The sequence below is a fragment of the Perca flavescens genome, chromosome 10, assembly GCF_004354835.1.
Source record: "Perca flavescens isolate YP-PL-M2 chromosome 10, PFLA_1.0, whole genome shotgun sequence".
NCBI lineage: Eukaryota > Metazoa > Chordata > Actinopteri > Perciformes > Percidae > Perca > Perca flavescens.
The window spans coordinates 14550326-14566161 of record NC_041340.1 but is presented as its reverse complement, the minus strand read 5'-3'; the positions used below and the strand labels follow the sequence as shown (position 1 = coordinate 14566161).

General features: G+C 44.7%; 1 protein-coding gene across 2 annotated transcripts in view; it reads right to left on the bottom strand.

Annotated features, from left to right (window-relative positions):
* Positions 1-6413: 6413 nt before the first annotated feature.
* The window catches only part of vimr2 (vimentin-related 2), a 19009-nt gene continuing 9586 nt past the window's right edge, over positions 6414-15836 (bottom strand). For both annotated transcript variants that reach the window (XM_028589005.1, XM_028589006.1), the window contains 4 exons: positions 14650-14781; positions 11882-11992; positions 11507-11631; positions 6414-7422 (listed from right to left, as the gene is read on the bottom strand). In XM_028589005.1, coding sequence (XP_028444806.1) covers positions 7380-7422; positions 11507-11631; positions 11882-11992; positions 14650-14781 — 411 coding nt within the window. In that variant the 3' untranslated portion in view covers positions 6414-7379. The remainder of the gene's footprint in view (positions 7423-11506; positions 11632-11881; positions 11993-14649; positions 14782-15836) is intronic.

The window sequence follows — 15836 nt, the reverse complement described above, 5'->3', positions numbered from 1 at the left end:
TCCTCATGTGATGCTCCCACAGTGGAAGCCTGTCCTCGACCCCTATAAAAAGAGAGGGATGCCCACTTCCTGCTACCCTCAGGCATGCCAGTCCTGCCTCAAGGGAGAGGGGCCCCATAATTTATTATTTGTTCCCCTCTTGTTAAGGAAATACTTTCTCAATAGCTCTCCCTCCTTTGTATATTTTTACTGTTCTTATTTTCTTCCCTGATTCAACCCCGTCCTCTCTTATTTATTTGCTTTCTAAACACCAGCTTGGTTTGTTACGTCCAAGCTGCCATGAAGAGACTTAAAAAAATTACATTTGTCCTCACTGAGGACAGTGTTTATTTGTCTGGGTGAACCTGAAGGGGAAAAGAGTATTTTGGGGATACCTATGTGTAGGTGACAGCTGAGCGGAGTCATACAAGCTGACCTCGATCACTATTACCTCAAGCCTTAATCAGATTCTTCTGCTGCAGATGGAAGATATGTGGACTGATGCAACCAGCTCAGATGTCATAATTTATCGGCCTGGCCCTGCCACTCTTAATGTAGACATTCCTGCACCATGTGAAGTTAATGGGATGTTATATCCACAGCACATGTAGTATGAAATGGTTTCTTTCAGCACGAGCAAACCATCACAAAACATTCAATCTCACAGCAAACTTTACCCAGAGGAACCAAACTCTGCTTTATTCCCAGCAGTGACTTCTTTGTTTGTTAGTGTTGGGCAGGTTTGGTTGTTTTCTCAACCCCCCCCCCATATCCACAGACACCATCAAGGCAAAAAAAAAGGGGGGATGAAAAGGCCAAACCACTGGCTGACCACTGATCCATGACTCAGCTTTGAAAATCTCCAACTTCAAATCAAATTGTCCAGCTTCAAGAAGAAGAGGTGCCACGGTCCCGCCCTGGGCCACTCAGTGTCACCGACCAGCTTTGAGGGGTTAACGTGCATTTTGCTCAGTTGTCAAGGACGTGTGATGGGGGCAAAGGAATACAGAAGAGCACAGAGGTCACCACACTCACAAATTTTAAGTCTTTGAAATACTTAATTGTGTTAGAAAAGAAGCTGCAGGAATTTATACATTTACAAATCCAAACATGAATCATTTAACGGTTTTTGCTTTTGCTAAACACAACGGTTTGTTGATTTGCCTCATAGGATGAAAGCCTGTTTCGTTATTAGTTATTTGGGTTAGTATTTGTATAAAAGTATAATTTAGGGTTTTCTAAAGGTTCTGTGGTTTACTTTGTTTTACCCAAAGACCATTTTTTATTTTCTTAAACATTTCTTATTATGTGCTGTAGATGACTTGATTATTGAACTATTTATTGTCATTATGAGAATTAATGTTTTCTTTAGATATAATGTGGTTTCCAGTGCAATAGTAATGTTTGTATTTTCACTCCATTCCTTTGGTCTAGACTGAAATATTTCAACAACTATTGATTGATTGTCGTAAAATTTGGCGATGATTGGATGAATCCTGATGACTTTAGTGATCCCATGACTTTATGTTGTATATATGCGCCACCATGAAGCAAATTTTTGTGGTTTTGATTTAAATGTCTTAACAATTTAAAATGATGGTTCAGATGAACCATCACCTTATCGTGGTGGAGAGGTTTCTGTGAACCTGAGGGCTGTGTTGTTTGGAGCTGTGTGCTCCTGGTAGGGTCTCCCAAGGCAAAGTGGTCTCAGGTGAGGGGCCAGACAAAGAATGGTTCAAAAACCCCAATGAATAAACGAGGTAGAGATGGAGTGACCCTGCCCAGAGGAAGCCCGGGGCCCCCGTCTGGAGCCAGGCCCAGATAGCGGGCTCGTCGGCGAGCGCCTGGTGGCCGGGTTTGCCACGGAGCCCGGCCGGGCACAGCCCGAAAAACCTACGTGGCTCCCATCTCTCCAGCCCATAGGCCCACCACCTGTGGGAGGAACCGCTGGGTGCGTTGTCACACGGGTGGCAGTGAAGGTCAGGGGCCTCGACGGACCAGACCCGGGCAGCAGACGCTGGCTCTGGGGACGTGGAACGTCACCTCTCTGTGGGGGAACGAGCCGGAACTGGTGCGGGAGGTGGAGCGCTACCGGTTAGATCTGGTGGGGCTTACCTCTACGCACAGTCTTGGTTCTGGAACCATACTCCTGGATAGGGGTTGGACTCTTTTCTTCTCCGGAGTTGCCCAGGGTGTGAGGCGCCGGGCGGGTGTGGGGATACTCACAAGCCCCCAGCTGAGCGCCGCTACGTTGGAGTTTACCCCGGTGGACGAGAGGGTCGCCTCCCTACGCCTGCGGGTTGTGGGGGGGAAAACTCTGACTGTTGTTTGTGCATATGCACCAAACAGGAGTTCGGAGTATTCGGCCTTCTTGGAGACCTTGAATGGAGTCCTGCATGGGGCTCCAGTGGGGGACTCCATTGTTCTGCTGGGGGACTTCAACGCGCATGTGGGCAATGATGGAGACACCTGGAGAGGCGTGATTGGGAGGAACAGCCTCCCTGATCCAAACCAGTGTGGTTGTTTGTTGTTGGACTTCTGTGCTAGTCATGGATTGTCTATAACAAACACCATGTTCGAACATAGGGATGCTCATAAGTGTACGTGGTACCAGAGCACTCTAGGCCGAAGGTCAATGATCAATTTTATAATTGTTTCATCTGATCTGAGGCCGTATGTTTTGGACACTCGGGTGAAGAGAGGGGCGGAGCTGTCAACTGATCACCATCTGGTGGTGAGTTGGGTCAGGGGGTGGTGGAAGACTCTGGACAGACCTGGTAAGCCCAAACGGGTAGTGCGGGTAAATTGGGAACGTCTGGAGGAGGCCCCTGTCCGACAGACTTTCAACTCACACCTCCGGGGGAGCTTTTCGTGCATCCCTGTGGAGGCTGGGGGCATTGAACCCGAGTGGACAATGTTCAAAGTTTCCCTTGTTGAAGCTGCGGCGAGGAGCTGTGGTCTTAGGGTCTTAGGTGCCTCAAGGGGCAGTAACCCACGAACACCGTGGTGGACAACGGTGGTCAGGGAAGCCGTCCGACTGAAGAAGGAGTCTTTCCGGGATATGTTATCCCAGAGGACTCCGGAGGCGGTTGCAGGGTACCGAAGGGCCCGAAGGGCTGCAGCCTCTGCCGTGAAAGAGGCAAAGCAGCGGGTGTGGGAGAAGTTTGGAGAAGACATGGAGAAGGACTTTCGGTCGGCACCAAAGTGCTTCTGGAAAACTGTTTGCCACCTCAGGAGGGGGAAGCGGGGAACCATCCAAGCTGTGTACAGTAAGGATGGGACACTGTTGACCTCAACTGAGGAGGTAATAGGGCGGCGGAAGGAGCACTTTGAGGAACTCCTGAATCCGACTAATACGCCCTCTATGTTAGAGGCAGAGCTGGAGGATGATGGGGGATCATTGTCAATTTCCCAGGCGGAGGTCACTGATGTAGTCAAACAACTCCACAGTGGCAAAGCCCCGGGGATTGATGAGATCCGTCCAGAAATGCTCAAGGCTCTGGGTGTGGAGGGGCTGTCCTGGTTGACACGCCTCTTCAACATTGCGTGGAAGTCTGGGACAGTGCCAAAGGAGTGGCAGACTGGGGTGGTGGTTCCCCTTTTTAAAAAGGGGGACCAGAGGGTGTGTGCCAATTACAGGGGTATCACACTTCTCAGCCTCCCTGGTAAAGTCTACACCAAGGTGCTGGAAAGGAGGGTTCGGCCGATAGTCGAACCTCGGGTTGAGGAGGAACAATGCGGATTCCGTCCTGGTCGTGGAACAACGGACCAGAACTTTACTCTCGCAAGGATCCTGGAGGGAGCCTGGGAGTATGCCCAACCGGTCTACATGTGTTTTGTGGATCTGGAAAAGGCGTATGACCGGGTCCCCCGGGAGATACCGTGGGAGGTGCTGCGGGAGTATGGGGTGAGGGGGTCTCTTCTCAGGGCCATCCAATCTCTGTACGACCAAAGCGAGAGCTGTGTCCGGGTTCTCGGCAGTAAGTCGGACTCGTTTCAGGTGAGGGTTGGCCTCCGCCAGGGCTGCGCTTTGTCACCAATCCTGTTTGTAACATTTATGGACAGGATATCAAGGCGTAGTCGGGGTGGAGAGGGGTTGCAGTTCGGTGGGCTGGGGATCTCATCGCTGCTCTTTGCAGATGATGTGGTCCTGATGGCATCATCGGCCTGCGACCTTCAGCACTCACTGGATCGGTTTGCAGTAGAGTGTGAAGCAGTTGGGATGAGGATCAGCACCTCTAAATCTGAGGCCATGGTTCTCAGCAGGAAACCGATGGAGTGCCTACTCCAGGTAGGGAATGAGTCCTTACCCCAAGTGAAGGAGTTCAAGTACCTTGGGGTTTTGTTCGCAAGTGAGGGGACAATGGAGCGGGAGATTGGTCGGAGAATCTGCGCAGCGGGTGCGGTATTACATTCAATTTATCGCACCGTTGTGACAAAAAGAGAGCTGAGCCAGAAGGCAAAGCTCTCGATCTACCGGTCAGTTTTCGTTCCTACCCTCACCTATGGTCATGAAGGCTGGGTCATGACCAAAAGAACGAGATCCAGGGTACAAGCGGCCAAAATGGGTTTCCTCAGGAGGGTGGCTGGCATCTCCCTTAGAGATCTCAAAGTAGAACCGCTGCTCCTTCGCGTCGAAAGGAGCCAGTTGAGGTGGTTCGGGTATCTGGTAAGGATGCCCCCTGGGCGCCTCCCTAGGGAGGTGTTCCAGGCACGTCCAGCTGGGAGGAGGCCTCGGGGAAGACCCAGGACTAGGTGGAGGGATTATATCTCCAACCTGGCCTGGGAACGCCTCGGGATCCCCCAGTCGGAGCTGGTTAATGTTGCTCGGGAAAGGGAAGTTTGGGGTCCCCTGCTGGAGCTGCTCCCCCCGCGACCCGATACCGGATAAGCGGACGAAGATAGATAGATGGATGGATGGATGGATGGATGGATGGATGGTTCAGATATTCATCCACTCACAATTAATTATGATAAGGATCTGATGCATCTCCACTTCCTCCCACTGTACAAAAGTGAAGCCAAGATATCCCGGATATAGGCGCTGCCATCTTGTAATTTTGGAGCCAGTCTGCGCACTAGTGATCAGGCAATAGAGCCGCAGTACCGAAGTCCAGCCCATACACCTGCCTAACCAAAGGCGAGTCAATCACAGCTGTCAATCATGATGTTTCACACCATTTTCAAAGCATCAAATATCTAATAAAAAACCAAACTTGTCAGAAGAATGAACACTTAATCAGCAAGATAATAAAAGGTACGTTTAAAGGCACAGTTTCTGAGTGCATTTCTCTATGGATTGATCATTTTGATACTTTCACAGTATTTATATAGCCCCTTGACCTACTTCATAATTGAAAAAAAGGCATGGAAATGTTTTGGAAAGGTTTTTGTTTTTTTACAATATGGGACCTTTAAGACCTAAGCAAGACAATAAACCCCAAGTTGCTTACTAGATGCTGTATATATAGCTGTCTTGCTATATGTGTATATGTGACAATTAAGAATAAAGTTTGTTGTTTTGTTTTGTTTGTTTACCCCTTCACGTGTACAAAACATCTTTCGTTGTTTTTGATATTTATGGTTATTTTTTGTTCTCGTTAGCGGTTTGTTCACATTTATATTTAAATGCTTGGTCACTAGGACCGGTTTGTGTATTTATTCTCTTGCACAGCTGTCTAAATGCAGGTGTGAAAAGATAACTTTCCTGTATGGAAGCACATCCACAAGAACAGGATAGATGATAAATTTTATTATTCTGGTCCAGTCTATTTCATGATTTCCATACCGTCTACCGCCTTTCTCGAAGAGGTAGGGCAGAGAAGATAAAAGTGGGAAAACACAATTTTCTTAGATATTTTCATATTTACCACAAGGCATACAGTCAGCATTCCCATGAGATCAAGAAGTCTGGATGGTTCATTGGCTTTTTATTTGAGCGATATAGAGGAGATATAGAAAGAGGGAAAACAATGTCTTTCATCTCCTCTGAGGACTTGATTTAGCTCTGCGGCCCTGAGAAAACAGACACAGCAGCTTCCTCCTGAGCCGGCCATGTTTCATGTCGAGACAATTAAACAAGTCACCGTATCCACCCATTCCCAGGCCTTTCTCCAGACACTGAACTCAATTATTACAGAGGCTAACTCCTCATCACCACAAGTTCACCGAGCGTGGCTAATCTTATCTTGATCCGTTATTAGCAGCATTTTTCATCTTTATGGCAGAGCTAACAAGCCTTTGAGATCGTTAATAGCTGGGAATGTTCAAATCTCACATTGAACATGAAGATGAATGAAAGAAAGATCACTGAACATAAATCACTCTGTGCTCGCTGCATAGTTTTATAGTGCGGGGAACTTCTTAAGTCCAAAAATTCACAAGCAGTTCTCATGAAACAGAGATTTTCACAAAAGAAATCACACAGTATGAGGTGATCTCTCAAGCAATTAGTTTTATTCAATTTAAATCTAAAGCACATGCGGATGCTTGTGCAGAAGTGGGAACCAACAATGATTTATCACAGACAGCTTAAATGTCATGTGGAAAATAAAAAGATTACAGAGGACTGTATTACAGAATGCTTATTTCTAAAAACGACAGCAAATTGGGACATTGATTTCTGAAGGAGAAATAATGAATCACACAGACTTTTTCTTGTAGAAACATCCAGGTGCTCATGTTGTAAGAGCTGCAGAAAAACAACAACTTCATGAACCATTTGAAAAGCAAACAGTGCACTGCATACTTGACTGTCAGTTATATGTAAAAACAAAACATGAATGCATGACTGTAAAAGCAACGGGAAGGTGGGATGCTTTTAGTTACCAAAAGGAGAACTGTCAATACGTTAACAGTGATGGGGTCAAGGGTTAAGAGCTGGTAATCAGACAACATTTGAGTGATGGATGAGGTGGTATCAGAGGGGGATGACTTCACAGAGCCGCAGTTTAACGTGTGTGTGTGTGTGTGTGTGTGTGTGTGTGTGTGTGTGTGTGTGTGTGTGTGTGTGTGTGTGTGACTTGTTCAACAAAGAGGGGACAACACATTTATGAATCATAGCAGTGAGCTGGTAAAGATAAAACCCACTTAAGGAAATATCCCTGCCAGAAACTGAATGGATACGCACTCATCGCGCAGACCCCATCCTCCCACCTCTTTTAGACAGCTCCATCTTTCTTGGGAGTCTCGGGGTCATCTGCCAGCGACCTGTTATCAATGGCCCCACTCCAGACGGCATTAATCCATCATGATAAGTTCTGCTTAAATTGCTGCATTGGTACCTTAAGCTTCATCCTAGTGCTGGTTTCGGTGTGTTTTTCACGTTTCTCTTTGGTCTATTTTCTAATCCATGTGTGGGGGGAGTATCCAGCCTGCCAGTCTGATTCTACAGCCTCAAGTCACAGGTTGCACAGCCGCTCCTCCTCTTCCTCCACCAGACTCCTGAACCAGAGAAATACCACGGTAAACACACAGAGTACAGGTGACCAAGGTGAAGTACTCACAGGTAGTCCTGCTCATCAGTTGTAGGCCAAGTTTACCAGAAAGACAGAAGATTGCAAGTTAATTCTTTATATTAAAAACATTAGTTGACAATCTCACCTTAAGGTCAATTTTTAAGACTGCAACTAACTATTATTTTCACAATCAATTATTCTCTCAATTAATCAATTTGGGGAAATTGTGAAAAAACAATTTCCTAAAGGCCAAGGCAATGTCTTCAAATAAAGTTTACTGTCCAAGTCAAAATACATAGATTTTTTGTTTACTAATACATAAGACAAAGAAAAGCAGCACATAAAATCTAACATTGAGAAGCTGGAACTAGGGAATAGTTGTCATTTTGCTTATTTCACTTGTTCTGGAGCTTTCGATTATAAACCTCGAAAATGGGACTTGAGGTGAGATTGTTTTGTCAAGAACTGCTTCCAGGGTGAAGAATGAACTTCATAACTCAACTATTAAGCCAACATAAATGAGAAGTCCTAAAGGGAAAATAAAGAAAAAAAATAGACATGATAACAAACTCCATCTGCTGATGAAGATCATGTGATAGGATCGAAAGCTTTAGAACAGCTACTAATATACACATTTAAACCTGCAATAACTGCTTTTTTAACTGCAAAAACACACTTTAAAAAAGGTCCCATGACATGGTGCTCTTTGGATGCTTTTATATAGACCTTAGTGGTCCCCTAATAATGTATCTGAAGTCTCTTTCCCAAAATTCAACCTTGGTGCAGAATTAAAACCACTAGAGCCAGTCCCACAATGAGCTTTCCTTAGGATGTGCCATTTCTGTGTTTGAAGCTATTGAGGAGGAGGGGGGGGGGTGTGGCCTTGACCAACTGCCACTTTGCTCGTTTGAAAGCCATGATGCCTCTCTCTCATGGGCGGGCCAAATTCTCTGGGTGGGCAAAGCAGAGAAAGGGGAGGTAACCTTGCTCCTTATGACCTCATAAGGAGAAAGATTCCAGATCGGCCCATCTGAGCTTTCATTTTCTCAAAGGCAGAGCAGGATACCCAGGGCTCGGTTTACACCTATCACCATTTCTAGCCACTGGGGGACCATAGGCAGGCTGGGGGAATGCATATTAATATTAAAAAACCTCATAAAGTGAAATGTTCATGCCATGGGACTTTTAAATACAATATTGACATATCACTATCAAGTTGATACGACGTAGCAAACCAATGCTTTTTTTTCACATCCAGCAGACACGGAGCAACATTATCATTCATTTTACGTCATGTTTGTGTCCATCTGATGAATGTAAGTCCAATATTTAATCTCTTTTTAACGCTGTTTTTGGTCTCTACCAACTCCTCAGGGAAATATCTGGCTCTTTAGCTGCTAAATGCTTCACTATGTTCACCATCTAGTTGCTCACTGTGGCAGTCTGCTGTTTGATGCTGGGCAGGTAGTAGTGCACAGTGGGTTTTTAAAAACAGCTGCCTGCTACATCTGGACACGCTAGTGATGAGAGAGATGAGAGTGTACCAAAGCAGTAAAGTCGCATGCCAGAAAACCAAAACAATGAGCTGAAAGATGCTATTAAGCTCAGTAGCGCAGAGGGGAGTGATTGGATTCACTGTGAATATAAAAAATATTGATTATAGCAGCTTTAAGATAGGACCGGCAGACCAGTCATCGACTGCACTTAACTAAAAAGGATCTTGTCCCTAGTTGAGCTACTTGTTGCTGAGTCATGCAGCATCATGAGCAGACCACAATGAACAGCAGAATGAATTACAGTGTAATATGGTTCACATTAGCAGTGAACAAAAGCAACGAGCATCTGCCTGAACTACTCTGAGATGCTTTTTCCAGGCGATAAGCCACCATGTAATGGCAGCCTTGGGTCATTAAGGTCTGTTGTGCAGACAGTTTGCCACAGCACGGAGAGAATAAACAACCACCATTTTCATTTCTTATTCATGGTTTTAATCACGGATGACAAAACATCCAGTAAATAAAAAAAGGAAGGAAAGTTGGCGTAGATTGTGTGCCTTTCCTGTGCCTTAAATGTCTTTGGGACAGTCTGTTGGGTAACGAGAGGGAATTAAAACTGTGGCGAATTTGGAATTGTGTGTAAGGGGAGGGCTGACATTAACAGGCTGGCGTGGAGAAGAGCTGGCAGTGGCCCAGCACACAGCGCTGACAGTGTGAGGTCCTCTTTGCCCATTCTAATGAGGCATTGTGAGGGTCTAAGCTTCAGGTCTGCAGCAGGGGCCCCTGGGGGTCAGATGCAATCGGACTGGCGATGGAGGGACCAGGAGGAAGTCCGCGGCAGCAGGATGAGGTGGTTGAAGTGCGTCAGTCCACATGCCAGAATGGCAGATGGTTAAACAACCTCAGTGGAAGGAGGGAATGACCTAAAACGTCTTCAAGGTCAGGTACAGGAAACTGCATCATATTCAGAAGCTGTTTCCTGTGACTCCAGTTGGCCCGTGATGTCAGCCCTTTGTTTGCAGGAATATCTTATTATGGACAATGCGGATGTCCAGGTGGCATTACATGAGACAATATTGGACTTGCAGAAATACTCCTTGTATTATTCACTGTGACGCCTACGCAGAAACCTTTTGTTGATGTTGAGGGAAAAACAGTGACGATGGATTTAATTTAAATCTAATGAAATCATCCCAGGGTTATTATGTGCTTTGCCCCTTAACCATTTATTCTCCTCAACAGGTTTAAATTATGTGTGGCACCGTAGGGAGCGTCGGTTTTCATTTGACCCCCTACAGCAGAGATGGGAATCTACAATAAATGTCAGGAAAAGGCTCCGACGCTTGAGATTTTAATTGCAATCAGAAACTACAGCAGTTGACTTTATGACACCTTTAACAGGAGAAGACAAACTAATCAGTGAAATCTGGTGCAGTGTTTTTGTTGGAATGAACACCTCCATGTTCTCCAGCAGACATGGCTGTCCATCTCTGCCCCAGAGTGCTGGTTCAGGGCCATCCTATTGACTGACAGCCTCGCTAACCGTTAGACCTCGCTGTCCCAAAGTCTGCTTATCTTCTCTGGTATAATTGTACCGTGCTGTTAATGACATAAAGAGTGCTTTATAATGATAGGGGTCTCATTTAAGAATAACAACCTGCAGTTCTCTATAAGAGGGGAATGAGAGTTGTGAAAGTATGGATGACCACTGTAAGAGTCGTATTTATGGCAGCTCTGAGAATTGCGTCAACACTAGTACATTATGGTCCGTTATAGCATATTAAGTAAGATAGTGTTTAATGTATTATTGCTGGAAAATCAATCCCAGGAGGAAATATTAATTATATCTTCCCAGACACTGTTGTATACAGAGCTTATTCCAATTGTTACCAACTCAAATCAAATAGATTACTAATACAAAGAGCCTCAAATTGAAAAGTACAATCTATTCTAGGTAATATAATCTAATGTAATAATCCAAGTTCGTAATATTTTTGGACTGTGTTTTATTAGCCAGGAATTTGATTTTGGTTTCTAGTAGCTCTCAATTTTTATATACTGTACAAATAGGTTAAAATATACAGTAGACGCATATATACACATATTTATAATCAATAATGGGCAACAATATACACCAATTCTAAACGATTACAGGAAATTCTAAACAAGAAAAACCAATAGTAAAGGGTGAGTGGTGGAATAAATACTGAATATCAGATAATATTGGATAAGATAGGTGCATGTATACATTACACGTCTATCAACAGTATACACGGCCTGCTTAGATTTATATTTGGCAGGGTGTTATGTACTAATTCGACGACTGTTAAAGTTAATTTGACTATTTTTTTGTCGTTGCTTTGTTTCATATTATTCATGTGTATTAATGAACCCCAGGATGAATTCTAGCAGCTTCACTAATAGGGAGCGTATAAACGATCAACAATCCCAGAAAAAATATTTCAAGTTATTCAGTTTCAAGTACAGTTTTAGGTTTTCAAGCTTACCTGATCATACAGAAGATTTATTACAGTTTCACACAAAAACACAATTTATTACACCAGACTGTCTGACCTGTAAGCAGTAATTTCCATGTCTCTGGCCATCTTCTCACTGAGCAGCTCCTTGTAGTCTTCACACTGCTTCTTCATCTGCACTTGGAAGTCGGCCTCCTGGTGCCGCATTTCATCAATAGTACACTGAATCACACACACACACACACACACACACACACACACACACACACACACACACACACACACACACACACACACACACACACACACACACACACACACACACACACACACACACACACACACACACACACACACACACACACACACACACACACACACACAGATTAGAGGGTGAGACTAAATGACAGAATTAGACCAAACCACTGGTCCTTTTCAGCCTATGATTACGTTAATCAGGCGACTCTCAGACCTCCAACTCAGCAATCTCGTCAATATATGCAGCAGTCTTCATCTCAACCTCGTACTCCAGCTGCTCGTTACACTTCTCCAGCTCAAAGAGCTCCTTTTGTAGCTCTGAAATCTACAGAAATATAAACAACATACAGCAATGGTTAATCATTCAAAATATACTCACAAAGATTTTGACTAGTTATCATGTCAGACTATGTCTCGATGTTCCCTTTATGGTCTCTGTTGTGTTTCAAATCACATTATTTACTCTTTCTTTTGGTCTCGCCAAGAAAGATATCTGGGTTTTTAGCATCTGGATGTTTAACTTTCTTCACCAGCAAGTGGCTAAGTTTGTCTGTCTGCCATTTGATGCTAAGCAAGTACATTTAGTGTTTTTTTTAGTGTTCGTGTGTCGTAAAAAAAAAAAAAACAACGAGCTAAAAGAAATGCGACAACTCTCTGTGGGTTGGTCATCACAAGCAAAGCCATTACACATTTGTCATTTGATCGATTTTTGATACAAAATGGATAGAAATTGAGCTAAAACGAACCAAAACTTTAGTATGCCAATCAACCCAACCTACACAGATAAAACAGGTTCCTTTACTTCTACAGCAAACTAAAGCAGGAGCATCCCCCCCCCTTCCCTTTCCCCTCCCCTCATGTCTGAAGCTGTGGTGTCCTGCCGTGAGTAATTACAGCAATCACGCAAGTTCAACAATTAGCTGTCACAGCCAGATGGGGATCCAGGCGGTCGTGCTCGTCTTTCAGCGAGATCATGTGAGCAAAGGAAGACCCGGCTGATGAGGACTCCCAAACCTGGTCGAGCCACTTGCTCCCAGATTCTTTCGTTCTCCCTGGCATGATGAGTGAGGTCTGGGATGTGTGCTTATGCGAGTAGTGGCATACAACCCCATCAGTGCCTGCTCTATTATATACATTTCTGCGTCATGGCTGATTTTAACTGCAATCTGTTTGTTTGGCCATGTTGTGTCTCAGTGAGAAGCCAGACCTGAGGCATCCATCACAGGCGAGAGAGGAAACAGAGCAGATCAGGCCGTGCTGTTCATCCGTCAGGCTGGATTGAACAGAACTGGGGATAGGGTGCTGCATAGTAGACATATAGTAGATGATGTTGGGAGAGTTCTGCTGTCGTTACAGAGGCTTACTGTTTATTTAAAGAGCTGGAGGTAGAGCTACAGCCTCATTAATGAGAACCAAACCACCATGTTTGTTACAGATATAGCTAGGTTTCAGCTGTGGTCTGACCACTGATGGATGTTAAATAGACTAATGTGAAGGAAATGGAGGTAGTTTTGGGAGTCACCTGGTGATTTTACCTGAGTCATAATTTCCTGTTTCGTATCTTTGTTGGGGCTCACTTCGCTCTTTCATTCAAAGCCCCTTGCTGTCATTTTTCTGCTGGCAGGATGAGAAATATCCGATGAAGGTTTATTTCCTCTCTTTCATTTGCAGAGGTAGTCTCTAGTCTGTGTGTGTGTGTGTGTGTGTGTGTGTGTGTGTGTGTGTGTGTGTGTGTGTGTGTGTGTGTGTGTGTGTGTGTGTGTCAAGTTTTAAGACGTTCATGACACTGCAGGCGCTTTGAAAGACTGTACTTAATAACTGAGGACACAGAGGGCAATAAATCCTGTCTGAGCTGAAGCCGAGCCTTTCACATCTCCTGCTGAAAGTGTCCGCAGAGTAAACACTCTGGTCAGCAGGATCTCCCACACTGTTGCTCTGCTGTCACTCAGTTGCTCTCCACTCCCTTCGCCTGCTGTGGGAAACCATTCATTTCCACCATTATGTCTGATTTAAGAGCTGATGGCCGACGCAGAGCCAGTTGTGGTTTGTAAGACTCCTCTTTTCTTTGTCAGTAAAGAAGTAGGAAATGTGTGATGGGAAGATCTAAATCAGTAGGCAGTAACTGAAGTATTTAAATGATGTGTAAATGTGAAACTTAAAGGGTCATTCACCCCCCCAAAATACAGATTTTCTTACTTGCCAGTAGCGGTAACCAGCCATGCAGACAGTTTGGGTTTTATTTGCAGAAGTTTGTAACTATCAGTTTTGGAAATGTATACTTTATATTACAATGTCCCAATTACTCTGGATAATCCTTAGAGCATGCAGTCAACAATTTCCTTAAAGCAATAGTTAAACGTTTTCAGAAATACGCTTCATCACTTTAGAGAGCTAGAGGAGCAGAAGCCGGCTTACTTAGTTTAGCATAAAGACTAGAATAGAGCAAAAAAGCTAACCTGGCAACCTCATGCTAACTGGCTGACTCACAGTGACAGCACCCAGCCAAGAAATAGTCCAACACACAACCCCTTGTACAACCAAAACTCGTCGTTTTTATACTTTGGTTTTGTACGGATTAAACATACAACATATAAATGTGTTATTTAGTGATCTTTAGAGGTGCTGGTAGGCTGATTTTGTTACTTTTGGACTGAGCCAGACTAGTTGTTTCCCACTTGTTTCTAGTATTTGTGCTAAGCTGACCAGCTGCTGGCACACATGACAGTGGTATCAATCTTCTGAGCTAACTTCAAGGCACTAATAAGAGTATCAGCTTGCTTAATGCAGGAGCTCTGCACAATGTTGTTGAGATTTGCAAGGTGTACGCAACCGAAAAATGAGATCTCATCTCAAAATCTTGGCAAATAAAACCAAATCCCAAATCTACCTTAATAACGTGGAGCACTATTTGTTTGATTTGGGTGAACTAACCCTTTAGAAAGTGATGAAAAAGTGAGGAAGTGAGGAAGTGAGTCTGCTCACCAGCATCTTCAGCTCATTGACGTCCTTTATCTTTGACAAGTCTTTGACTGCTGACCCTCCAGCTCCCCCCACTTCCAGTTGTTTTCCATCACCACTGCGAACCACAGCGGAAGAGGATGCACCACACTCGTACTGCAAAGACAGAAGAGGAGGAAGAAGTTCAGTCGTGAAAGTTCTGACCTTTCAGTTTGAGTCTGCAAATGCACAGGACCATGGAGAGTGGTGCTTTCTTTTGGGCAGTTAAGTGCACTCAGACAGTGGAGCAAGGAGCAATCAGAGCCTCTTATCCCAGCTGATGGTTAAACCTCTCCTCGTGTCCACTACATTCCTGATTAGATGGAACAAATGCAGCAGAAACAAGCAACATGAGGGTGCACAGGTGTGTGGGAGTCAGCCAGCAATCACCATTACTGTTCAAACCCCGATAGCAATCATTTTTAGCATCAAGACAATTGCGCGTCGTAATCGAGGCCAGGCACAGACAGGACGGTGTCCAGCTGGCGAGAGAAGAGACAGAGTGGGAGGGAGAGAGAGGGAATGGACGGGGTTTGGGGAACAAAAAAAAAAAAAAAAACACACCTACGCATCTAGACAGACACACAAATATATAAATACGCTGGATACCCTTCAGCCATGCCTCCAAATGAAGGACACACACGCACCAGCGTCTACTCCAGTACTGCTGAGGAGCCTGGGAAGGCGGCCAGCAGTCTGATTTCAGCCCTGACCTTCGAACCGGGCAGACATCCTCGCCCCCAGAGGGGGTCAGACCCACCGGAGCTGTAGTCTGACCCCGATCCGATGCAACACACACACACACACACACACACACACACACACACACACACACACACACACACAGGTAGACAAAGGCAGCCTCTGATTCTCGAGTTCTACCCTGGTGTTGTGTTAAGAGGTAAAGAAAACAAGTGGGAGTATCGTTGTGTGATTTGTGAAAGTTGAGATTTTCATCTGGACCTGGCAGGGATGTTTAAGAGGGAGGGAGAAAGTAACCAGTGGTCAGTAGGAGGTTGAGGAAGGCAGCCGGTGGAGGGAGAAGTACTCAGATCATTTTACTTTAATAAAAGTAGCAATACAACAATTTAAAAATACTTATAAATTCTACTGAAGTAACATTACAAAAAAAAAAAAATGCACCTAAAGTATCAAAAGTAAAAGTACTTGTT